General features: G+C 44.1%; 3 protein-coding genes across 4 annotated transcripts in view; 1 reads left to right on the top strand and 2 right to left on the bottom strand.

Moving 5' to 3' along the window:
• Positions 1–7,418: 7,418 nt before the first annotated feature.
• si:ch211-256a21.4 lies at positions 7,419–12,214 on the bottom strand. The gene is made up of 4 exons (XM_047595604.1): positions 11,657–12,214; positions 11,309–11,503; positions 9,494–9,685; positions 7,419–9,083 (listed from the first exon to the last, which is right to left on the bottom strand). The coding sequence occupies exons 2-4, from the start codon at positions 11,499–11,501 to the stop codon at positions 8,773–8,775; spliced, it is 696 nt and encodes a 231-aa protein (XP_047451560.1). The 5' UTR covers positions 11,502–11,503; positions 11,657–12,214; the 3' UTR covers positions 7,419–8,772.
• A 135-nt stretch (positions 12,215–12,349) lies between these two features.
• accs (1-aminocyclopropane-1-carboxylate synthase homolog (Arabidopsis)(non-functional)) lies at positions 12,350–24,216 on the bottom strand. Its single transcript, XM_047595599.1, has 16 exons — positions 23,833–24,216; positions 23,020–23,680; positions 21,597–22,291; positions 21,452–21,511; positions 21,288–21,358; positions 21,106–21,175; positions 19,904–19,970; positions 19,295–19,392; positions 19,096–19,173; positions 18,112–18,212; positions 17,544–17,633; positions 17,391–17,436; positions 17,129–17,270; positions 16,709–16,851; positions 15,443–15,596; positions 12,350–13,254 (listed from the first exon to the last, which is right to left on the bottom strand). The coding sequence occupies exons 1-16, from the start codon at positions 23,833–23,835 to the stop codon at positions 12,836–12,838; spliced, it is 2,898 nt and encodes a 965-aa protein (XP_047451555.1). The 5' UTR covers positions 23,836–24,216; the 3' UTR covers positions 12,350–12,835.
• A 413-nt stretch (positions 24,217–24,629) lies between these two features.
• The window catches only part of furinb (furin (paired basic amino acid cleaving enzyme) b), a 78,907-nt gene continuing 76,680 nt past the window's right edge, over positions 24,630–26,856 (top strand). The window contains exon 1 of one of the 2 annotated variants that reach the window (XM_047595601.1): positions 24,630–25,082. The gene's annotated coding sequence lies outside the window, so the exon portion shown is untranslated. The remainder of the gene's footprint in view (positions 25,083–26,856) is intronic. The other variant, XM_047595600.1, reaches the window with a different exon arrangement.

A 26,856-nucleotide genomic window follows, 5' to 3' on the forward strand; every position in this document is an offset into this window, starting at 1 on the left:
ATATAGTTTTGCATTTGTTAGCCTGCCTGTACAAGCAAGTATAACAGTCTCCGCATAAGCAAATAAATCCCTAACTGAATGGGGAATAAGGGAAAGAGGCGAGGGAAGCCTGTGATAGCCTTCTCATAATAACTATGATAAAAATGCTATTCTTCCATTCAGCCTGCACTCGCCCTTCTTTTACCAACTTTCGCTCGAGGCTCCTGCGGGAGACACATCATTCGCTTTTTTGTGAAAGGCCTGCTGGAGAGTCATAAAGGGGGAGAGCGATGGCGGCTGTTTATTTAGTCAGATGGGCTAACGCGTGTGAAATGGGTTTGAGCGAAGAGGACGCCGTCTACACAGTGGCAGCTGTCATCGATAAGTGAGAAAATGTTCTCATTTACTGCTTCCTATGACTGACAATTGAAATTTGAATTGACAATTTGGACCGTTACAAGCCCTCCTCATTATTAAGGTTACAACTTAAGTGCGGGACCAAGACCCCACCCCATATCATTGTATTTCCCATGCTTACCTATAAAGATGTATCCTCTCACTGTCTCTGTTTGTGTCAGTTCTCAAACCACATCTTCCCTATCCCTCTGCCATTTTCTTCTTCATTCCACTCTGAGTATCTCTCCATGGGTTCCTCTACCATCATCCGTCTGCATATTCTTCCCACTTCATCCCATCCCCTTTTCATCCCATCCCCTTGGACCCTTTTCATCCCATCCTCTCGGCCTTCCTCATCCCATCCCCTCTGACCCTTTTCATCCCACCCCCCATGACTACGGATGGGCATTAATTTTATTATTACCGATGCCATTGTTGATTCTGCTTATTAATTCAATTCTTTGTCAAATCCCTTGTCAATTCCTCCTGTGAATTTTTGATTCTTGTAAACAACATAAATTTCATTGAGTTTCTAAACAAGAGTCAATAGCTTGTGGAAGTAAACAAATAGGAAATTGGTCACTGAATCCTCACTAGCACTGCTCTGCTGAGACTTGTTGACCGGAGATTATCGAACACATGGCACTCTCTGTATTTAACGCCGTGCGTCGTTAACAAGTGCTTCAGCATGTTGGTGGTGTTGCCACCCAAATTGCACTGTGCACTGCTACAGTCCCTTCTGGTGAAGTGAAGCCACACTTTCAACCATTTCAGTCTCTCGCCATTGCATCTTCTGTGAATGACGTGCTTCGACGTAACAATTCGGCACAAGAAAAATCAATAAGGGCAATCAATAAGCATGAAGGCTAATGATATGGATGAATTGAACCAGTTGGTTCAAATGCCCATCGCTATTCTTGACCCTTCTTATCCCATCCTCCCCGACCCTTCTCACACCTCCGTCCATTCCTCTCACATCCTGTCTACCAATAAACGTATTTGCTTCAAACAAGGCGTGGTTTTTGTTTGTGAACTGAGCTGCATGTTTATCATCTGTGGTCCTACAAAGCTGCTCAGTGTTCGTTACTCGCACTTATCTGTTACCACCTAACTGTTAATAATTGCCTGATCTCGTATGCCACCTCATATAAATATACATACATTTTGTCAGCCCACTTACCTGTAATATAAACGAGTATCATCACTAACCTCGGGGCCCACTACTTTGTACCTGATGTTCATTATTGAATGCTCCGCCTGTTGGCGAAGTCTATTCTTTTTATCCACTCTTAATCTCCCATGTATCATCCATTACGCACATTACGTATCTGCTTGCTCCTCGACTCCCCCTGTCCCACTTCCCCCTTTTTACTACCTGGCCAACCTCAAGCAGATGGGCAGCCCCATATGAGCTGGGTACCGCTCAAGGTTTCATCCTGTTAAAAGGGAGTTTTTCCTTGACACTGTAAAATGGTATCAACAAGGTGAAATCCGCATAGGAATATGTTGAGCAACAGAGACAAAAGTTTAAAGCTGAGAGGGTGTACTTGCAATCTATGCTAATACTTCATGCTAAGATGATAACAGGTGTCATCGCATTCACCCTCTTAGTTTGGCATGGTAATGCATGCTAAACACGTTTTTTTTTTTTTTTTTTGTTGTTGTGAACCAACCTTGGCCAGGTTGCAAAGGTAGATAAAACATCACGAAATGTCCAAAGATGCCTTTGCCAAAAATCATGGCACTCCATTCAATAGATAGATGGAACAACGATGGATGTCTGTTCAAAATTTAAAATCTGGTAGCAATCTGCTGAGTAGATATATTATTATATTAAGTGTAGAAAAAGTTTGACCTGATGTCAGTGAGTGTCGAGGAATCTCTGAGGCTGTCAGGATTCTGTGAGTGTCAGCATGAAATTTCGTGACAAATCAATATACAGAAGTACAGCCTACCAAGAGCGCGGTTGACAGGAAGTCACTGCATTTCTGTCTGCTGCATCATTTACGTGGCTAAATATTAATGTTCCATGAAAACACTCTATAGTCCTCATATGTGCAATTAAAATAAGAATGAAAGCGCAGTTGGTGTAAAGTATGTGTGCCTGGTGTCTTCCCATTGTCACAGATCTTGTCATTGCCTTTTACATTATTCACCAGTGCAAAATTCTTTTCCCACAATGACAGAAACCAAGCTTCCACGTCTGCATTTTTTTAACTCTGTGTCGTCTCGCTTCCCTTCGTCATGCCTGTCATTGTCATTGCGAAAAGGTGTTTAACTTCCAAGTAGAGCAGAGCCCATAACCGTAAATAGGCCAATAAGTAACTTCAGCCAATGTCGTCCCCCAAGCAAGCGCGCTCTATATGCCGAGCAGAAACGCACTCTTAAAGAAACTGCTGCCAAGTGATTATATTTGTAATTTAATTTCCTTGGTCACACAGAGATAAGAGAAGGGAGAAGCTGCAGTTGGTCGGGTATGAATAGAGTGATGAAAATGTGACTACAGCTTCATTGTCTGCACTGAGATGGCCGAGACGTCACCGCGTACCGGTATGCAGATGTGGTAAATGCACAGGGATCTAAGGAGCAAAAAACTCAAAAGAAAAAAATAAAGACTGGAAAAAAAAGTTACATAATGTAAAGACACCTGCACTCTTAAATTCAGTCAGTAGACATAAGTGCAGACTGATCGAGGAACTCTCTTCCTCTGATCCAGCCTCTGTCTGTCTTCTTTGCACTCACTTCTGCTAAACAAACGTAATCAGCAGGGTGGTCGGGGTGGGATGTCAATCACAAAGAGCAATGGCTCATCTGCAGCCAAGATAGACTGAGTCCCTGAAAGAGAAATGACTGAAGGGCACAAGGTGCGCCCTCCACACCCTCATACATCCTCTCTCTTTCCCTCCCCCTCGCTGCTTTTTCAGAGATTGTGGGACTGCAGACATCAAATCTCCTTTTACATTTTCAAAGATTTTCCACTTATGCTGATGACACTGCAGTGAAGGGCGCGCTGCTGCTGCTGCTGCTGCTGCTGCTGCAGTGGTCAACTTCAGATTTCGACTACAAACATCCAGGGCCGCCGGAGGTGAGGGATGGAGAAACAGAAGAAAAAAGTGTACGTTCATCAAAATGTGACACGGCACGAACACAGGGGCAGTGTTGAACTATTTTGTGACATCTCAAATCCCCCTCTCCGTCCTTTGTTCTCTCCTCCTCTGATCTTTACGTCTGCTTCTCCCGCCGCCGTCTTGTCTTGCCGTGTATTTCCTCAGCGTCTTCACTTTGAACCCAGCAAGCATTAACCTGTCAGGAAAGTTACAAATGTTCTGAGTGAATTATGTAAACCACAGAGAAATAAAAACTGCAAAAAGCACGGAGTTCTCGCTTTATTTCATAATTCATCACGCTCCCGGATCGAGCCAAATAAAAGTTGACTTATTAAGTGCCCCGGCTCATTCTTGGCTCAAAATCCTCAGAAATAGTCTGGAGAATATTAATCACACTTTGTCCACCTCACAAATAGGAATCAAACGTACGTAAACACACACAAATATGCACACATGCGCTGATTCCATTACTCATCAAATGAAAGCTGTGCCTCCCCCCATTTCACTGAGATTCTGTTGCAACAGGAGAAGCCATAGATGTTACACCAGCACCACCAAAAGGTTGAAGGCAAAACAACAGTTTTGGGCTTTTCCGTCTCCTTTTCTCCCCCACCCCTCTCTAAGATACAAATGTATAGCTCTAAAAAATCAGATTAAGCCTCCACTTGGCGCCCAGCGACTTCATTCATCAGCCATCATCAACCACAGACACAAAGGAGCACAAAGGAACACACACACTTTATACTGGGGAATGTCATCGTGGCAGTGCGGCATAATTAGTAGGACACGGCTGTATAATTGGCCTCTAATTGATATGAAGAGCAGCGGTTTAGCTCGGGTTGTGTTCCACGCATGCTGTCAGCCGCAGGCAGGAAACGCTCAATCTCCCTGCCATCTTCTGATTGATGTCTCTGTAGCAAATGCCCTTCAACAATCAGAACCCACAATCTCTCCCCGTCTATCTGGCCACCTGTCTATCTATGTGTAACATCTCCCCCCCCATTCATCTGTCATTTCTGTCTCTGTGGCTAACTGTCTCACAATCTCCTTCCTTTCGATCTCCATATTGATTCGGACGCTCTCCCTCTGAAGGCATCCTCCTCCTCTGCGTCTGTTTCTTTCCGGAAAGGTGAAAGAGCAGCATCTGTTGTGGTGGAGGGCAGGAAAAGGGGGGAGGCAGCCATAGAGAGATGCACTTTCAAGGGGCCCGGAGAGCTCCTACTGAGGGAAATAAAAGCAACTTAAGATGAAAGGGAAAATCAATGTTAAAAGTTATTTACAATGGAGTGTGGGTGACCTCTCAGTGTAGTGAATGGAAGAAGTTCCTTTTTAAATACCGTCTTTCCTCTAATAGTGGCCGGAGCCTTTATTTACTCAACTGCCCAGAATACCTGGCCATTATTGGAGGTGGACTTTTATTAGAGGGAGACCTTTATTTCTAATTTCCTTTGTTTCATACTGATGTGTACTGGTAAATTTGCTCAAAGTTTTCCTACCATTTACTCTGCTATTTTATTTTTTGCACTGGAAGAAAGCGGTCACATGCAGCGATGTGTACGAATCCCAAGTTTGAATGTGGAACCGGTCTGTTCATGGATCGCATGCTGATGCAACGCGACCTTCAAGGACATTCCCCTCATTTACACAGCAATTAAGCACTACCCTGTTGGTAAATTGAAAAAGAGACAAAAATCCTCTGTGGATTTAATAACAAACTCATTACCAGGGCCCAACAGGGCGGAACTGCCTTTTAATTAGAGCAACACCTGATTAACGCCCAATTAACAGAGCCAGAGCCACTTAATTCTCCCCCACTTTGGCAGGTTGAGAACATAAACATAAGCAGCCCAGCATCTGAGTGCTTCCTCTCCTCCTGGGAAGGTGTGAGAGAAAAGTAAATAACGACTTCTGAGGCAGTCTGGTGGTCCAAATGCTCGGCAGAAATGCATGAGCTAAGTGTTTTAAGAAGGAGGCAGATGCAGGCGTGGCTGGCTGCTTCACTGCAAGTCCTGATGGGAAACTGTCCAAACAGAGAACCATCGGGTTCAGACACAGAGTATGAGATGTCTGTTCTCTTTCTCAGATTATATATTTAATTTAATTTTTTTTAAATGTATTTTATGGCAGATGCTCTTTCAACGATGAAAACCTTCTGTTATTGAAAGTTGCATCAGGAACAAGAGTCTAGACAGCTGACTGTACCACAGGCAGACTAGGAGCACTCTTACTCATTTAATAGTTTTTCGACGATGTTTTCTGATGGCTGATGTTAGCTTTAAAGCTTCACGACAACGTCATTCGGGTTTGTTTTTAATAGACCCCTTCACAGCCCACGTCACCGTGACGTCATGGCTTTAGCTGGAGGCAAAACAGAGGGGAATTGAGGCAAAGCTATCACTGTCAGTGTCCTCTGGCTGTATTTCTAGGGGCCAATACTGAAAAAACAAAAACACTAACTTGAAGGCATACCAGCCGCTGCCAGTCCTAGACAACTTTGGCTGAACACGTGTACAAGAAAGGATTGGATTCAGACAATCATCAACATCAGCTCTCTGTTTGAATCGTAGGTTTGATATTAGATAAGATTAATATCTAATACATAATCATTTTTAGCCTGGATAACGTTATGGGTTAGACTAAATTGTGACTGAAATAATGCTAAGTTTATCATTATTTGGAGGATTATTGATACATGCTAATGCAAATGCTAACAGCGAGCTAACGCAACGTTATGTGTATGTTTCCGGGGTGACCAAGCAGAAATTGCATTTACTACATTACTCTCCACAGTGGTTCCACTTAATTCTGCTAATGCTGTTTCTTTGTTGGAGAGGCTTCACTTGATAAAGACAGACCAGACTTCGTCTCCTGTGCGTCCTCCTTTTGTCAAATTGTCCAAAGTGTTGGTGAATGTAGTTCCATCAGTCTGAATCAACTTAAAATACTTTAAAATAACACTCACGGTCTCAGAGAGTGCGTGTATTAGAATATTCTCTGAAATATGTGTTTTCCTCGTCCATTCTTGCCAAAACAGTCCATTGAAATATGCTAACCACCGCTGACAGGCTATAGTGTTTGAGATGTGTTGCATCCAGTTAAGCCCCGCCCCTCAAAAATGTCACATTGTTTGCAAATCGTGAAGGGGTCTATATAAACTATGCCTTGACAAAACTTTCTTCTTGTCTTGCCTCTTAAAACCATTCACGAACGTGTTGCTTAGTGTTGTTAACAACTCAGACAAGGACCGACTTCCCAAACAGAAACGACAGTAAATCATTATATGATGACATAAAGGTCAAAAAGAAGACATAATCCGAGGCCTCTGCAGCAGAGGAGAAGTTCATTAGCTACCAGCTTCACAACACGTCAATTAACGGCACCTTGGATTAGAACCCACCTCAGTGAGTCCTCAACGTCAGCTGTTTGGAGGAGACTGCAGAATTTAACTTCATGGTCGATTTGCTGCAAAGAAACATTAAGAGGGAGACAAGTGATGCGTACAAAGAAATAAAAAGAAGGGGACGTTTGATCAGTGGAAATCTGTCCTCCGGTCTGTAAGGTCAACTTTGAGATGTTTTGTTCCAGCCGTTTGTTTGTGAGACAAAGTGAAGAGATTGAATCCACACAAGAAATGTGAAGCATGGAGAAGATTTCATACAACTTTTATCTTAATTTTATTCATTCGTTTTACCTTCAAGGGACAAGCGCCGAAAACATTGACAAGCAGAAATAATTTCAAATGCCACTTTTGTTGTACAATGTATTGTAGAAAATGGTTACAAGAGTCCAAAACTGTGGAACTGATTGTAATAACCAAATGACGGCTAACTCAAAATAAATCACAAGATATTTATATAGTCAACAAGGTCATGCTCACATAGTGTACATCGTGCAAAAATGTAATTTTAGTCTTTAATCAGAGAGGACAATGGGATGCTCCTTTCAGTGTCATTTATTTTTAATTAAAAAAAGCAGAAACACAGTAATAACATGACATGTTTGCACCATTTGAAAGATTTACGATGTGTTGTACAATATATAATACATACAATCAATTTAAAGTTCATTTCAACAACATTACTCATAAAACACACAAAAACAAAACTATCATTTCTCTTTACACGACAGTTTATAGTTGAAGTCATCTAAAGGTGCCACTGGTTTGACAATCATCAAGTACATTGCACCAAGACTGAAACTTTCAGGTAAAAGCACCAGTCGAAAGTTCTGCGACAGTGTTTCGTTTACGTACGTTTGAACTGGAACACCTGCACACCTGGATCTGTTCCCGGTGTGCGCACCAGGCCAGGTGAGTTAGAGCAAACCTGGGCAGAACTCTGCGAGCTTTGCAAACGCAGTTTTACACATCAGTAGTTATATTTGGTGCACACGCACTCTTAAAATTGATGGGTTGGTTCTGTAAACACATTTCTGGGTTGTTCATGCTGGGTCATATTTCTAGGTTAATTTGAGGTTTTATAAACACATTGCTGGGTTGTTTTGCGCTGGGTCAGTGGGTTAATTTATAGCTGAACACCTGGTTGGGTTGGTTTGACCCAACTCCTTGTATAGATAGATAGATAGATAGATAGATAGATAGATAGATAGATAGAGGTCAAATGATTAACCCAGGATTCTGGGTCAAATGAATTAACCCAAGCACAAACACATACTCCACAAGAAGCGAGAAACTTGTTCTCGATCACAGGGCTGCAAGAACAACTAAGAAGTTTGTTTTGGCCGAGTAATTTGTACTTCATGAGAAGCTCAAGTGCCAAACTCGGGCCGGACGTCCTCACAGGGCCCTCCTGCGCTAAGCTCTGTGGGAGACTGACGAGGATTTCTTTTTATTTTTCGGTCTTGGCCGATCGTTTTGACAACCATGAACTGGCGGATCGCCGCCGTTCATTTGGCATGCACCTGCACACCGAGTGCCGACCTGTACACAGGAAATTAGCGGTCACATTTAGAACATTAGCACCTGGGAGCTCACAGAGCATTTGTGTTTTTCCACATTAACCACGCCCATTTCGATATGTCGAGAACAAACTTCTCGCTTCTCGAGGATATTGTAACAGTAGCCTTAGTGTGTCTTCTTTTCCGCCCGTGCTGAACTGGAACTAGAAACTGGCCATCACAATCAGACCCGTAGGAAGCTGCAGTCCTCTCTCCCACTTTTCCAGCAGCCAGAACTTAATTACGAACACACTTAATCAAATAGAGTCCGTGTGTGTTAATGTGTCAGCTTACACGTGTAGGTTCACTTCCTCTTTTATGTCCTTATCTCCAGTCAAGGTGCTGACATCAACCTCCCCAGAGCCTCGTTGCTTTTGTGGCTAAGGGGGTGATAACTGTCGCTGAAAGACCGCGTGGCATCGGACGGAGAGCTAATCCGCCACGACTCCACGGCCTTCTCCAAGTCGGGTATGATGTCCGGCACGACGACTTGTTCGGCAATGAAGACCACTCCCTCCACGACCAGCAGCAGGACCCAGCCTACAGCCCCCAGCCAGTAGGAGGAGCCGAGGCTGGAGAAGTCCTGGCGGATTTCTTCGCGGTGCTGGTAGGTGAAAAAAGACCAGCTGAGCAGGAAGAAGAAGCCTGCGTGGACAGATGGGAAACACGAGTCAAGGAAAGTATCGTTGGCATTAAAAGAAGAAAAAAGTCATTAAGATCAATTATTACACGCCTGGAGCTTTACAAAAGCGTTTGTATGATAATGAACTGCAGTCTCAGAGAAATTGAGGGGGAAAAAAAGTGTCTTTAAAAAACTTCTCTCCTGCAGGGGTATGTAAATGAGCAGTAGATGAAAGAGATTCTGTAGATGCAGGTTTGACATGAACAACCCAAACCAAAGGCTATTTGGAGGTAAATTGAAAATGGGTACGTTTTTCTTTTCTTTTTTTTTTTTTTTTTTGACTAATGCACTCGGAGACTCCCAAAACAAGAGCAGTGTAATTGTTAATAGAGTGAAACTGTTTGTGTTGCGTGTGGCGAAACAGCGCGTCTACCTGTGGAGGCCATGGTGAGCAGCAGCAGGGTGGTGGGGTAGAGCGCCTGGCCCGCCATCAGGAGGGAGCGAGTGTTGGAGTAGGAGAGCACCGTGCGAGACGTCCAGCAGAGGGCGAACACCAGACACAGGGAGGCAGTGCTGGCAGCCATGATGAAGGAGAGGACTCCGAACACTCTCTCTGCTTCAACAGCTGGAGGACAAAAGACCAAAAATAAGTACGGCCGGCTCATGTGTATGTAAATATTCACCTTCTCATCAGGTTTCCAGTAATAAGTAAGTAACTGAAACGCGAAGAGTAAGATCAAGAGTACATGTACATTTTATGAGTTATTCTGAAAGTGAGCAAGAAATGCCCCCCTGGGGTGAGTCGTGGGAGGATATTACCTCATTACTTTTTGTTAAAAGACACCCAGCAGCTTAATTCAGTTTAAGGCGCCTCGCCATCTTCTCTACTGAGCTGGCTAAAGTCACTTCACATTGCAGACCCTGGTTGTCCGGGATCCAAGCCCAGTCCAGCCTCAGTAGGTCGTAATGCTTTGGACATGTTTTGGACATATTTGAGGTATTCTCTCATATTTGTAAACAGACTACCGCTTCCATGAAACCATTTTTGTCATCCCACCCCCGCAAAAACTACGAGCAGGAACATGCAGTCTAATGCTTTGGCATTTTTGTCCCTGATTGCCTGTGGACTCATCCTCTTTAGCTGGAAATTAAATGTATCCCCATTGTTCCTACAGTGGCTAAAACAGATCATTTCCTTTCTACATTTGGAAAAACTCAGGGAGGTTGCTTTGACCCAGAGCCCTTTATGTAGAGTTTGTCCAAGATCTCCTCTTCCATTGAATTGGAAATGGTATTAGTTTGCGTCGTCGTTGAAAACCTGAAAATAAGGTTTTCTTAATAATAATTAAAAAAAAAAAGACACCCAGCAGCTGTTTGTGACTGAGCTGGGTGTTCCTAAAATGGCAACGGCTATCACGACCCCATTTTACACCTGTGCCATTACACCTGTTTGTGATTTAGCTTTCAGTGTGTTTGTTTTCCTCTGTTGGTCCGTACACTACCTCTCTGATGTCTGATGTTACTAAATCAACACATGGGAAAAACCACCCTTCTCGTTAAATGAGTGTGACAATGTGATTCATATAAACAGGAATAAAAAGAGAAATCTGTCTGAAAAACAAAATTATTCGAACTTTATGGGCAACAGCGTAGTTTAGCTATTAGTTGAATGAATTACTATTACTGTACCGGGCTCACAGCTACTATTTCTTTTGAAACTAGATTAACTGAACTAACTGGTTTGTTGGGTTTTTCCAGTTTATAATAAATATAATTTATGTTATTTCTCTTGCCCTAATTTTCCACATGTAGAAACGATCTATTCTAAATTAGATTTATTTTGACAATCAAATAAAGAAAACTGCCGGGAGAGCTCCTCGCAAAGATAAGGTTTCAGCTATTTAGATTGCAAAACATTCGCCTCCAGGTAAATGCAATGGCAGGCTGAGCAGATACAAGGAATGCAGCTCACCAGAACAGGAGCGAGCTCAAACTTGTTTACTTTACTCCCGAGAACCTCTTCTGTGGCTCTGTGTTTTCTCGATACTGATCCCTTCTACGGATCGAGAGCGAACATATCCCCCGGATCAGACCAGTCCCTTATCAACACAGCTGTAAATACGTGTTCATGGTTCATCAACGGTTTTTACTCAGCGAAACCTTTAACCTAACCAAGAGCGGCATCTTCAGACGGACGACGAAAGGAAGGTGTCAGAGAGGTGAATGGTTAATTAATTTTTTCCCTCACCGCTGAAGGTTATGTCGTCTTTGCGATACGTCTGGTCACTCCTAGTGTCGTTCCACTCGGCCCACAGTCCCTTCCCGTTCAGCCAGAACGGGGTCCAGACCGCGTAGCACACGCACAGGCAGCCCGCGAACCCCAAAGAGGACTGGGCGAACCTGAAGCGGCTGATGGAATCCTCGAGCTCGACAAACTTCATTTCTACGGAGGAAGAAAGGGGGTTAGGGTGAGCCGGTTAGGTGTTATTAGTGTGTACAGAAGTTCTGTCACAGAAGAAAAACCTGCCCTACGACTAAACTCATTTTTAAAACCATTTAAATCAGCTTTAAGGAGTTTATGGAAGTATCGTCTTACCTTTGTTGAGGGGAAAAGCTGCTAGGAACAATGTGGTTTAAGTCTGAGCACGAGTAGCACAAAGTCTGAAGTCCAACACCTACTTGTGTTTACTACTGTACAAGCACCTTCTGCGCTCTGACTCATTATTACTCGTGCCGCGCTCATAACTCGAGCCCCCTCAGTGTTACTCCGCCTCTGTTGTGTTACTCCGTGCAACGGAAACTCCCCCGAGCCGAGGGCGAAATTTCCCCGTGAATTCTCCACTCCGTAGAGAAAGTGAAAGCCGTTCAGCGTACGAGGAAGCAGAAGTTTGAGGGTCTGAGATTATGCAAAAAGGAATTAAAGTAAAATATTTAGGGAAGTTTGAAAGTATAAATCCCCTTTGTACTCCAGAGACACTCTTCAACGGCTCTCTCACAGCGCTTGTTAATGTCACACAGGGGAGGAGTGGGGCATGCATGACGAATGCTTTTAAGGAAATCCCACTCTTAGTTTCAGTGGCGAGGTGCCTTGTTGTGGCTTCTGATTTCTACCCGTCGCATAAACACGGCCCCCTTCACTTTCCTTTGCTGCAATGGAACGGCACCTACAGACCACCCAAATCAAAGTTTCTATAGATGTCACGGTGGAATTGTTTTCAGGAGATGTTTAAACTAGTGTAGAAAATATCTTAAGATAAAAAAATTATATTTATAAACTACAGGAGTAAAATGACTTCTATAAAAATCTATTTATTGATCACGGGCTGAAATTTGCTATGAAAGAATAACAATAGTCAGACAAAGATACAATTCGTTCACAGATCATTAGCTTTACGGAAAGAATACATTCTGGTAAAATAAACTGCATATAACCAAATAACAGAGATGTTATAATATAAGAGGCATTGGAAAAAAGACTGTGTCTGATTTCTGGGGACTTACATTTCACATGAGGACAATAAAAACAAGGCAATCTTTCTCAGCAGCTGAAAAATGAGGCTTGATCTCACATCCTGGCCTTTAATGCTTTATTTTTCTTCACATCTCCTCTTTATCCCCCTCTCGGCTGTTTGACTCCTCCAAAATAGACAGCAGACTTGACCTTGTGTCAGGTGTTTGTGTTGAGCTTTTCACCGTAAACAAAGGGAGCGAGAGGGATGCTTAAGTATTGCCTCTCGAAATTTGGCAGCTACATTCGTGCCTGTTTATCCTAAGCTTATTTTCTGGCTCTCTGCAGCAAGGCCTTGAATACATCGAGAATTTCTGGATCCTCCCCAGCAGACAGATCTGGTGTGTTTTTCTCCAGCCAATCGGAGGAGTGGATCTGATGCCTGAGAGTACCAATCAACGAGTCCAAACTCTCTGCGGGCTTAGAGGCCTGGCAGTCCAGCAACACAAACTCCTCGGCGGCCGCTGGGACCGTGTCAGGAACGGGGCTGTCCCTCTCCTCCGACCGGTCCGGTGACTTGCTCTGGGGCGATGATGTTGAATTGACAATCGCGGCATTGTCCGAATCTGCACTGTCCTCTTTCAGTGGCTCTTTGCTTTCCTCGCCGGCCTCCGTGGCGGGGCGTGAATCGGGGCTGCTCTCTGTTTCTTCCGTTTCTTTCAGAGCTTCCCTCATGCGCTTGAGGCCTGAAATAACACAAGACATTAACAAAACAAGTCAGTGACTATTATCTGATTCAGGGGCGTCAACGTTTTTAAGGCCAAGGACCCCCAAACTAAGTAGGGACCCCCTACCCACTAGTGCTGTTTATAAATATACATTATTACTATAATTTTGTTTTCAATATTAAGCTATTCAAATAACATTTTATTTTATTTTATTTTATTTTATTTTATTCAAACATGTGCAACAATAGTTAGACCATGCAACTGTGACAAACAATTGGCTCAGGGCCAACTGTGGGGAACCTGACAGAGTCAGCATTTAATATGTGTCCTTGTGATTGGCTCAGCAGCGGTAGGGGGTGGGGCCTACAGGAAGCTTAGATTGACAGGTCTCAGCTAACCTACACATAGCTATGAATGAGTGGAGTGCTGACTGAAAGACAACATCTTCTGCCTCAGTTTATCCATTTAATAAAATATGTTGGATTAATGTTCATATGTAATTAACATAAATTTAAAATTGTGGGGGAAAATTAAAAAAAAATAAATAAATAATAATAATATATATATATATATATACCTGGTTTAATATCGGGAAATGATCAGTGATTGGATAAAAGAACATAGCTAAGGTATAATCAATTGCTGAGTTTCCACTACCCTTAGAAAGGCGCAAAACCTACATACTGAAATGAAAAGATGGTCACGGAAACACCTACATTTCGAAAAAACTCTCAAATATCACTAAAACACTTTTACGTTCTCATGAGGTGGTTTTTCAGACATATTGATATCGTTTTTTCCTCCAACTGAAGTGTTGCGTGACGAGAAATTGAGAGAGTTACATGATATCGCAAGACGAGACTTTACAGGGGTCACAGCTCATTCTCAAAACACCTTTCAACAGATGCACGTACAAAGCGCAATTTCAGAAATATCGCTTTCATTTAGTGAAAAACTCTAATGGAAACGCAGTTAATGTTTTGTTGAAGGCAGAAAATCAGAATTAGAGCAACTACTTGAAACATTTAGGAAGAGTTGTCGACTATTCAGCATATTATTTAATGTGAAAAAGAAACAAATCCTACATTTCAAGATGTTCCCAAACGGGGTCTACATACATCTGGGCTACTTAGAGAAGGTGTAAAAACCCAGCCTGTGTATAGGTTATTTTACAGAAAGATTTGTGCCAATGAAACCTACACATATCTGAGATTTACAAATAAATGCATACAACAATAAAACCCAAAGCTAAAACTATAATTGGAGCTTTTACAGATTTGTTTTTCACACCTCTGTCAACTTGTCAAGATGATGGTGACATCTATGTTTGTCTCAGTCATTTAGAACATAATTTAATTTGATAGATGTGGGGAAAGTCCCAGTGACCTTTAGCCTTTCACAACTTAACACAAGTCAGTTCATTCTTGAGTCAATGTGAACATCTGCACAACATCTGCCGCTCTTGAGGCATCGTGACATACTGCATTCACAGGAATGGACCGGACAGAATTACAGAAGTGTGGACAGGCAACCCAGAAACTTAATACCTCTGGCCATGTCGCTGCACAGTGGTGAAAAGAAATGGTCAAATAGATGTGGGAAAACCAAACAGGAACTCCATCAAAAGAGGAGACGTTAAAGAGGAGATATTAAAATGTCTGACCAGGCAGAGAAGACATTTTTTTTCTTTTATTGGAGCCATTTTATTGGTCCATTTGAGGGACCAAGATGGGGGTGACATTAACTTCCTTAGGACGCAAACTTTACTTTCAGTGTCAGAACATTAACTTACAAGTGGAAGGCATAAAGAGAGATTTATACTCAGTTTAATCGCTTTAAATGGTTTGGCAGACTGTATTGGCAGATTTTAATACATGCTATAGTTTTCCGATGCCGTTTTGTGACGGCGATATGTGCCTCGGCTTTTTGTAAACTTTTATTTTCTAACATCAGAGTTGGCGGCACGGCAGCATTTAGAGGCTGACATTCACATTTTGTAAATCACCCCGATGAAGGCTCTGAGCTGGAACACGTGGGCGACATAAAGAAGATTCTTACTGTTACTCGACGTTGGTGGGGTTGTTTTTCACATTTGGCTGGTGGTGATATGACATGCGTCTTAGCATATACATAATTTCAAACAGAGGGCGGCCGAGCAGCAGCGTGGGCATGAGAGTTTAATGCGTGTAATGTCCTATAGACTCACCTAGCTGAAGGTGGTGCTGTTGGTCTGCAAAGACGATGCGGAACCACCCAGGTGTGGAGCAGGAGAACGCCTGGCCACAGCTCAACACCACCTTGTGTCTCAGGAAACGCCTCCACAGGGACAGCTCCTCCTCAAACGATGACTCTCTAAGATACTAATGAAACAACAATGACGTAGTAAGACTTTTGAGGCGAGACACTACAGGTCAATAGGGTAAAACTTTTAACTAATAAATATCACCATGACACATCACCTTCAGTTGATCACTTACATTAACACAATATTTTTTTTGTATAACAAGTTTTCTGTGAATTTATATTTAAACATGTAAATGAGGAGTTATCTACTTAAATATGTGCTAATTTACATATATTTCCAGAACAGAAATCTGCATAATGGCTAAAGTGAGGTTTGAAATTCTTGTTTCATTTTGTTAACGTATTAGATTTACAGGTATCTGCAGAGGGCAGATCTCTTTTTATCACTTCATAAATCACAAAATACTGTCAACAGTCCAAATCTTTTTTTTGTTTTGTTAAATAAATCCGGCTCTGAATGATATATGAAAAATCCCCTCTGTAAATACCTGCAGAATGTAGATAAGAATACACCTGGAAAGGTTGGTATGTGTAAGTGCTACATGATTCTCATTTGCCATGTATAGTTTTACTGGAAAACACTGTGTGCGAAAACCAAATCTGCTCAAATCCTTCGAAAACATATCACGACTGGGTGCCAATACAAAGGATATGACCATATTTGGACCTGACAGACTTGTGCAGGAGATGAAGAGCTTCACAACGGTACCTCATATGCAAGGTTAGAGACGAGGCTCACAGTGCTCAGAAAGCTATTATTTAGCAAATTAAGGAGTAGAGGTGCAACACAGACAAAATGTAGTGAAATTAACACATAAATGTGTATTTTTATAAAAAAAAAAAAAATCGCAAAATTTATCAGTGGGTGAAAAAATGGCAACGTCTTTGCCTTTTGCAGTGTCTGGCAAAAGACAAAGACGTGAGAAATGTGCACAATTTGTTTTCAAGTTTTAAATAAGAAAGCAGAGTACATGAGTTGCTGAGGTTTCTTCCTGTTAAAAGGGTTTCCCTGCCACCGTCGCCCTCAGGCTTACTCTGGAGGTTGCAGGCTGGTTTTTGTGAAGCGTCTTGAGACAATTTGTATTGTTATTGGCGCTATATAAATAAAATTGAATTGAACTGAATGAGTGTGATGTGAGTTTATCTATGCACAAGTTGGAGTATAAACCTTTCTGAGGTCGGCCCAGACAAACAGCGCAGCAGGTTGGCCCAGGTAGGGGACGCCCATACTGAGCAGCTCTCCCGTCAGGAAGCCGTGAGAAGCTTTCAGTCTGCGTCGGTTCTCCGGCAGAAAGTCCTCATCGATCCACTCTGCAACGCGGGAGGCGACAACACAACAATTGCAGAATTAAACGTTAAACGTCTTTGTGCAGCTTGATGTGCAGCGGAACCACACGCTGTGCCTCTGTCGTATCAGAGGAAACGAAAAAAAAAGAAGAAGGGGGGACTGATATTTCTAGGAAGCAGACAAATCACCAGGAAGCAGATGTTTGAATGGCTGGAAAATGCTTTGCTCGAGTGTGAGATTCTCAGCTCAGTTTGACATTAATAGCGCAGTGTGTTTGCAAAAGCACACATTAGATCATACCTCTGTCTTGAAGCAGCTGCGCTACCTGGTGCTGAGTGGTCCCGGGGATACCGTGGAATGAGCCCAGCTGAGCCAAAGCCTCTATGAGGTCTTTGTTCTGAGTATACAGGGTGCCTATTCTGATCCCTGCCATTGCAAAGTCCTAGAAATGAGATGAGAGCAAACAAATGAAGCTATGAAAGCAAACACCTACCGAAGATTTTACTGTAGTCTGAGCACGGATATAAAGAGTCACGCTCTCGGATCTCAGCAGCGTACGTACCTTGCTCATCCCCCACATTACATGTGTCCTCTGCGGGTCGGGCAAACTGAAATAAGGCCACATCATTAAGAGATAAGAGGGTGTCGTCAGCCACAACTGCAGTGATGAAGGGTCTAATAGAGTAATCATGCAGAGGTTAGGTTCACGCAGTACCTGTCTGTACTGAGGACACTGTGAAAGGTGACAGATTCGTCAAACACTGTCAGCATGTACACTTCGTCCACGATGGCGTGGAGCTCATTTCTAAAGCAGGAAATGAGAATGAGAAAGGTAATGTCAATATTCTCACAGGTTTTATACGGTTACCGTGTGTTTACGGCAAAGGAAATGCGCCAAAAATGGAAAACGCTTCCTTCAAAGTCTCGTGTCAGTGGGAAAGCGCGGTGGTTTTATGGTTATAACGGCTCAGTGCCTGGAAGGGTTCTGTGAAGGGAATTACTCTGGCAAGATCATTTAGAAAACAATAGATGATGCAGCAGACTCTTTGGCACATGGCTGCACTTGACAATATGTTGATGGTTAAGAAAGGTGATAAAACTCCATCAGGAGCGTTTGATATTCTGCACACGGGACAGAGCTGCTCGGCCGTAAAATAAAAGAGACACACAGTGGGAACTATATGCGCAGACTTGGCAAGGTGCTTAAAAAAACCACAGGACTCTAGACTGGGAGGATTATAGTGCTAGTCTAGAGCGAAGGGATTACAGCGGGGCAAACATACCTTTTGGCAAACTCCAAGAAGGCAATCATGTCCTTCAGGGTGTAGATCTCAGCCAGGGGGTTGTGGGGGTTCATCAGGATAACAGCTCGAATTACCAGCCCCTTAAAGAAAGGTTGGAAGTAACTATAAATCGAGACGCTACACAGTCTGTCACGGACAAGCCGCAAAACAAATCTGTGAGAAAAATGGAGCGTATGTCGAACCTGAGAAAAATGCCTGAGCATTTGTGGATTGATTATGTCTTTAAGTATTCATTACAGGTGGAGTAAACCATTGTAATCCAATACACTGTTGTCAAATCAATATACAGAGTCACAGGCTGTTCTGTGCGTGCGGTGAAAAATGCCGCGGTGGGTTTCCACAGCACCGGCTCTGAAAGTTGGCTCCAAGTGTCTTCGATCGAGCCATGCAAACACTATGCAAAATTAATTAGGTGGAGGAGGAGGAGTTGCGGCACTCCGGCACCGGGAGCAATTCTGGGTTCAGTGTCTTGCTCGATGACGTTTTGGCACGTTTGAGTTTGTGCTGCGAATCAAACCAATAGTCCTGTGGTTCATGGACAATCCGCTCTACCTACTGAGCCACGACCAGCATGTTTCACTGAACCAACATACACCGGTCAGGCGTAACACTGACAATCCTCTGACAATATTAGGAAGCTGGTCATAATGTTATGCTTGAACGGTGTACGCATTAACAGTACGAGAGTTGAGCAGAGGGGCAAACTGTCAAATCCTAAATGCATATTAGATTTAAGGTTTCTAAACCCCTACCTAGCTAACATTATTTAGATTAGATTAGGATTTTCTCTTTTATTGGTGTATTTCTCAATGCAAACATCCCTGAACATTGGGGGGTGACGCTTCTGTGAAAGCTCTGGAGGGAGGAGTTTGTGTGTTTGAGTTCAAATATCAGCCACGTTACTCAGAAATACTTCACTCCACCTTTAACATGCGCTTAAGAAAACATGCTTTTTAGAGTCACCTCCTGCTTAGCCCTCTTCAGACCTTCTTCTAGCTTCCCTACAGTGAGGTGGAAGGGTCGGCCATCTTTGCCATCATCCTGTCAATAAAAGAAATAAAAAAAAAGGAGAGGAAGCACGTCAGCGTCCACACTGGTCAGCTTTCAAGTTGAACGTTGAAAGACCAAATGTTTGCAGGTGAATCAGGTTCCGTGTTCCTACCTCACAATCCAGAGGCACGTGGAAGAGTTTCACATCACTATACAAATGCAGGTCTTCGGTGATAACGCCATAGAAGGGAGTCGGGATGAGGATGGCATCTACAACACAAACATGAAACACATCTAAACATGTGCAGCGTTCATCGGGAGACTGATTTTAAATGACCCACATCAGATTTGCACGTTATTAGCGGCCATTTTCATAGCTAATTTACCAAAGACCAACATTTGCTAATCTAATTTGTCCAGGCAAATTAGAACAAATGCACGTCGCACCGTGGCTTAGTGATCCAATCCGGGCAGTAATATGTGAGTGTGTGCTGCTTTTCAGGCATATGATTTCCCTATTAAGTTCGTTATTGAGCAAAACAGACACACCACATTGCTTAAAACGAGTGCTGCAGTGGCACTAAGGAATACGCCTATGCCAAATAGCCTGTGTTTTGTTTAAAAGATCACACAGAACATTTCCCAGTGGGTGTTGTTACACGATGACCATACTGAAACAGAAAGAAACAACAAAACAACAGAAACTTGGGTGGATTTCCAGCTTCTGCTACTGCGCATTTGCATTCGTACGGACAGAGATGTGGGTGCGGTGTGAACCTACCTTTAGGGTCACAAATTACTGCGGCAATACACGAGAAGAGGGAGCCGCAACCATTCATCACCACGACCTGAACAAACACACGCATCCACCGTGTTATGAAAGACCCAATTAAGGCCCAGGAGGAGGCCTGATAAATGTGTCACAGACTCATTCACCTGCCTTGAACAGCCATTCATTACAGCTGCAAATTAAGTTGGTAACCGCAGAAAAGTATTAACTTCAATTTCAGCTTGTGGCGTCTTCATAACCCATTAGTGAGTGACTCAGATCCATTATTTGGATCCACTGCCTTCATTTCTGATAATGAAAGATGATAATCCATCTAAAGCAGCGGTATAAAACCAATAAAAAAAAAAACAGGCTATTTGTCAGTATTTACATAATTTGCTGAACCTCGGTATCAGTCTCTGGGAAAAGAACTCTCTTTTATTTAAAGGCTGAAAATCTACGCCAAAGCACAAGTGTCAGAAAAAAAAAAAACTGCAGTTCCTTGTGTAGGCACATTCCAAAAATGTCCAAACGTCCAAAGAAGAAATAAAAATGTTTACAGCCTAGTGGGCCGTGAGCAGATTCAAAAGGCCACAGCCATTAATCAAATGAATATTTTAACTAAAGGTCCAGAGTGTGGAGTCTTGGGGACTCAATAGGTTAAAGTGGAACACAATATAACATAATTATGCTTCCATTAGTGCGTAATAGCACACATTTTTGCAGCCAGGTTCACTTTTATGTTTGGAAAGAGAGGGGCGAGGTGAGGTGTATTCAGCCGCTTTCAACAAACCACTTTAACACTTTAAAAAGTCTCTTAGAGTCAAACAAGCTTTTTGCTTTTCTGTCATTAATAATGCTGCTCAGTAGTTTAAACTCTTAGGAGTGTGTTATACTTAATTGCTTTTGCACAGTATGTCGTGCGTGTCAATTATTAATGGGTGTTCTAACTATCTAAACGATCCGGGGTCAATATATGATTATTTTTCTTTCATTATTGTTAGAAGAATAAACACTGAGTAATGAGCTTTCGTCACGTGTAGAGCCGCGAGCGTGAGTAATTACATGCGGTAACATCTCATCTCTGCTATTTATATGTTTTCCCCAAACCCTCTGGGGTTGAATATACTGTGTTCAGATGACTGAAGCTGCCGTCTTACACACATCGCTCATTCCCACTCATTCTGCGCTCCAGCCATCAAAGCGAGACTCACGTTGTCAGCTTTCAGCGGTTTCGGGGAACAGCAGTACTGAGTCAGGAACTTGGCGACTTCCTCTCTTAGGCTGAAAGAAAGAACGATAAAAAGGTCGTCGGAGGGGTACGTGTGTGCTCTGAAGCTTTGAAACATGTGATTGTCATTAAAAATGCAAATGAAGGTCCACTTAAATGTCTTACAAAGAGTGTCCCCTCCAGTCCGAATACTGCAACAAGGATGGATCAACATGCAGCATGTCAGGCTTGGTCAACTGTAAGAAAAATATTGAATTATTAGTGGTGGATGCAGGCAGAAACATTTAGTTGTGTATTTTCCTTTTGTGTAACCGTAATATTTATCTTACACGTGTGTGAAGAAGGTCGTAGCATAGTTTGTTCTCACTTGTACCCATGTTGATTACACCCTAGAAGAAGAGAAGAGCGTTATAAATAATTAGTAGTCATTTTTTTATATGACGTCTGTACATTTCTAAAATGATGCCCACTCACATCAGGGTTGTCTGTGTCGTGGTGTCTGTCCATCCCATACTGGGCATAGCCCTCCTGGAGGATGCCTTGATGCTGTCGTATGCTGTTACCACGGTTGGACAGGTACGCGCTACGGCCGGGAGCTCCCGCTCCTCTGAGAGTTGCCAAACTGTTCTGAGAGACGTCGCAGGCCTCGACAGTTGCGGGCTGCTTAGCCTCCTGTGCCGTGGGAGCTTCTGAAAGGGGCTGAGACGAGGCGGAGGGGGCAGCTGTGGTCGTCGGCGAGGGCGACAGATGAGCCTGAGGTGAGACGGAGGGCTCGGCCTGCGTCGCGGTCGGAGCGCCCTGTCTGACAGCGAACAACGCCCCCGTGAGCATGCTGAACAGGCGCAGCTCGTGCTGGCGCTCCTGCTCCGCCCTCTTCTCCTCCCGCTGCTCCCTGCGCTCCTCGGCCTGCAGCTCCCTCTCCAGCCGCGCCTCCTCCAGCGAGAGGAGACGCTCCTCCGCCGACTGCTGCCAGCTCAGGAAGCCGGCCAGGGCCTTGTCCAGGCTCTCCTGGCCGACGCACGATGCCTTGCCGCCGCGCCTGCGCTTCCTCATTCTCCCAGAGGTCAGGGGATGTGAACCCAGCTTCCTTGGCACGTCCTGTGCTGCGGGACTGCGGGCGGCCTGGGTGGCAGCTGTTGCCGAGCCAGCGATGTTCAAGTCGCTGAAACCTGCGAATACAAAGAAAAAAATAAAACTTTTAACCAGCGTAACCACTTTCAAGGTTCAAGGAGTTTGTGTCAATGGTTACACTGAGCAACTTAAATGTTCCTTTGCGAGTACCAAGAAAATAAACTTAATGTAACATACAGTAGGTAAACAGAACAAGAGAGTAGGAGCATAAGGTGCGGTTGACTGTGCAACACTGACACAAGAATGTGCAAATATTGGTTAGGTTGCAAATTGTCTTGTGTAACTACGCGCTGTGGTTAGCGGTGATGCCTCACAGCAAGGGGGTCTGGGTCACAATCCAAACGGGGCCTTTCTGTGTGGAGTTTGCGTCCCTGTGTCCGCGTGGGTTCCCTCCAGGTACTCCGGCTTCCTCCCACCACCCAAAGACACGCTCGTTAGGTTAATTGGTGGGTCTAAATTGGCCGTTGTGTGAGCGTGAATGGTTGTCTGTCTCTCTGTGTTGGCCCTGGGACAGACAGGCGACCTGTCCAGTGTGCGCACCCCGCCTCTAGAACAATGACAGCAGGGACAGGCTCCAGCAACCCTCTGGAGGACAAGTGGTTAAAGGAGATGAGGATGAGGACTATATGCTGCTGTTACACTGAATCCCCCCCCCCACTTTGGGACAAATTAAAGGCTTATCTCGTGTGTGCAGACGTGGCAGTGAGTGTTAAATGTTTCTGGTGTATTATGCTTCAGTGATAACTTTAAGATTTGGTCTGCCAACCTGAAGGGGAGATTAGTGCATGCGTAGAGCTCTCTGCCCGGTCCAGCGTGTCCTCCGGCTCCAGCAGAGACTGCCCATCCGTTTCATGGTCGTCTCCGGATCCATAATACATCTCGGGGGGCGCAACCCCGGGGTTCAGCATGCTCTCCTCAACATCTTCACATTTAATGTCCAGCAGATCTTCGGATTTCGGCGGAGGGCCAAAGACAAAACCACCCGCAGTCACGGGGCCGAAGGCACCCGGCGTGGATCCCTGCTGGTACGAGTCAGGTGCGCCGGGGCTCTGAAACACCTGTTGAGCTACGACAGCTCCGCCGAGGGAGGAGTAGGTGATGGCCGGCCGGTTCGCCAGCACCCTGTCCATCACGTCGTAGAACTTCCAGGACCTCATCTTGTGGTTGTCCTTGATGCGGCGGTACTCCAGCTTCATCTTCTTGATCTTCTCCCTGCACTGGTCCCCCGTGCGGTAGATGCCCTTTTCGCGCAAAACGTGTGCTATGCGGTCAAACACGCGCTGGTTGCGCAACGAGCTCTCCAGCTCGATCTGGACCGACTTGTCGGACCACAGCTGGAGCAGCTCCACGATCTCCGGGTCCGTCCAGTTGCTGCCCCGCTCGTGCCTCCTGCCGCGAAAGTCCATCGCGAAGTTGCGGGACGTGTTCTGCAACACACAGGGTGAGATGGTGGGTTGGTTAGAAGAAAAACACACGCAGCTTTCACCTGTCATCTCAACTCCGGGAACACTAGGAACCGCTAAGATTTAAACGCGTTCATGTGTCGTTATTGACAACCGTAAACACAGCCACTTCTCACCATAAATCAAAAGAGTAGCTCTCGGATTGCTGCGGAGCTGCCACCGGGATGTGACATCCACGCAGGTCCACGCACATGTCACGGCTGCTTAACCCGGTTAGGACGCGTTCGGGACCGCATAGCTTTGTCCAGCCGGTGCTAAAACATATAAACCTTTTCTGCAGCAATTGTGTCCTAAGTTGGAGGAATGGGGAATATATGCGTACAAAAAACATCTACATCCGGGTTGACGGCACATGCGTGCTATCCTATTCCGGGATAACTTTGGTCCGTGTTGGCGGAGGAGCCGCTGAAAGCAGGCTGGTTTTCACTCATACCAGGCTATGACACGGGGGTATACACAACCATGCGAGCCAGAATGAGAGCTTTGTGTTATGGCCCCCTCTACCGTGCAGTGTGTTTTTTCCCCAGTGTGTGTAAATGCGGAATATATCCACAAGATGGCGGCCACACACTACGGAACAAACCAGCTAACTGGAAAACGAGTATGCGTGTTTTGCATACGGGCGTGACCCGGAATTAATTTGTAACGGTAAAATAACGTGCCAACGGCTGGAAAAAAGCGTACTTTTAACTTAATCTTATCATAAGAAGAATATAAAATCACATTTTCGTGTCAATTTTATTTTTGCGTACGTCCATAAATGATGCTGTCATGTATCATTACTTTAAAAATCGAACGATTTACAAATAATATAGACAAAAGCGATCCGCCTTTTTGCACGACTACGGTGATACAAATCAAGCACACACGATCGCCCGCTTGCCACTAAACGTGACGTATTTCCTGGAGAAAGGAGGTTTGTGGCAGTTTGTTGTCATCTCCATCCAATAGTGGACCGTGTTATTGTGTTGGCACGTCGCTTCTGATTCTCTCCCCTTTTTCTTTGCGCGTATAAATATATATATTTGAAATAAGTCCGGTTAGCAAAACGAAACCACTTGAAACGGCCAGAAGAAGAAAGAAACCCGGCAAAGAAAATAACTGGGCGCGACGCGTGAAGTTGACTGGCAAAATATAAAAGCATGGTGGCAAGTTGGTGGCGGATGACAAGGAAGACGGGATAGTTGATTTCGGCACTTTTGGGCGAGGATGGGTGCTTGCGGATAGCGTTTTAACGAGTCTCCCGGAGGTTCGATGTAAAGTTGAAAGTCAAGCCGCAGGAGAAAGGGGAGTCTCCGCCCGGAGGGAGAAGAAGAGGATGAGGAGGCATGACGTCTCGGTCCTCACTGGCATCTGACTCGCTAAGGTAACTGTTACGGCTGAAAACTACTTAATTGTTGTTGTTTTTATTTATATATAAAGAAATGATTTGTTTAAATCGGGGAGGTGATCTCTCCTAGTGTAGGAGGGAGCAATAGGAGTGTAATATTTGCAGGCATTTCTGTGTAAGTCCCTACCAGCTGTTCTCCCCAGTCTTCCCAGTGGTCAGGTGAATCCTTCCCCACTGTATTGCTTTTCAACTCAGTATAAGTGGACCTATTTTTATTCACGTATTTATGCTTTTGTGGGAGACGTAACCTAGCGAGAGCCGTTGCCAGCTTTTAACCGAAGCTCCTCAGAAGTTTATTGTTGGTAAGATAAAGACGTGTTTGTTCCAGCTGTTGTATTTATGATGTTGTTTCCTGCAGCATTTTCCCTTTGACAGTGTAAAGTCAGATTTATGCCCCGCTTTCCATCCTCCTCTGTCTCTCCTGCGCACACTCTCATACATTACATTTTCTCCTACTTATTCAGCCCGAAGCCATAACAGGGTAAAACCCTCATCAAGTACTTTTATCTGTGTAAGGTGTGAATTGCTGTAATAAATTTCAGTTAGTTCTGCTTCCCGGGCTAGGCTGGAATGATTTAGACCTAGTAGCTACGCACTATTTCTCCTCACACTGGCATCAGATACTGCAAATGTGACTGTGTAAAGGAAAGCAAAGGGTAATCGGATAAAAAAAAAAAAAATAAAAAATTGGAGATGGATCTCATAATATCTTAATAAGCCATCTTAATAAACTTTCAGCGGTGGATCTGGTTCCGTTTTATCGTAAGGTCGACAGTGCAGCTCCCGCTAGGATCTCAACAAGGCGGGGAGTCAAGGTCACCAGATGTTGAGGCAAATTGATGGCTCCAAACATCCTTCTCAGTCGGATTACACCACATCAGAGATTACCCGATAGACTAATCTTTTGTAGCTCTTTTTGTCAAGCGTATGTCTTGCTCAGGCTACTTCCTACTACTAAAAGGGGTCGTCCGAGATTCAAGCAATTTTATTTGCCATTTGTGCAAATACACATTAGAACTCTTGGGTGGTTGATTAGAGAGTCATATAAAAAGACACAGGAAAGACACGCAATTCTTTTTTTAAAAAAAAAAAAAAGACAAGTCAGATTGACTCTTGTCCGAAAAAACAACATCTCCTTTCCATCCTCTTCAGGAGCTCTTATTTTTATAAGATTCATAAAACAGAAACTCAGTAGAGGAGAACGAGGCGCGAAGACAAACTTGTCAACAATATAACTCATCTATAAACTAGGGCAGAGAGTGTTGGGTATGAAGTTTAATACGGGGAAGCTTGCCAAGGCTCAAAATGTTGTTAAAAATTGGGTTGGATCTCTCCGTAGGACATTACTTAAAGAATTGATTATTTCTCCCAGACACGTTGTTGCTGCATGAGAACATTTCCTCTGGCTTTTTCTGTTTGTTTGTTTTCACATCTTTGTAACTTGTAGACAAAGGGATGGATCAGGCTTTCACAGCGTGTCACCGATGATCTCCGTACAGCCGGCTTCCATCCACTGTCCTGACGGAGCGCGGGGTGCCTGTGCAGCACCTCTGGTTTTCCAATCACGCTTTAACTTGGAGCAATTTTTCCTCCCTGAAGAGGATACTCGCCTGTCGGTGGTACTTCACAAATGCTGCAGCTCGCATTTGTGCCTTGGTTTGTCTGTGAGAGGGCAGCCCAGAGCACATGGTGGGTGTTGATTTGGCTGGTGGGTAGCCTGAAATAGAGCTGGAGTCCTGCATATGGTCTG

This window comes from Mugil cephalus, chromosome 10 (genome assembly GCF_022458985.1).
Source record: "Mugil cephalus isolate CIBA_MC_2020 chromosome 10, CIBA_Mcephalus_1.1, whole genome shotgun sequence".
NCBI lineage: Eukaryota > Metazoa > Chordata > Actinopteri > Mugiliformes > Mugilidae > Mugil > Mugil cephalus.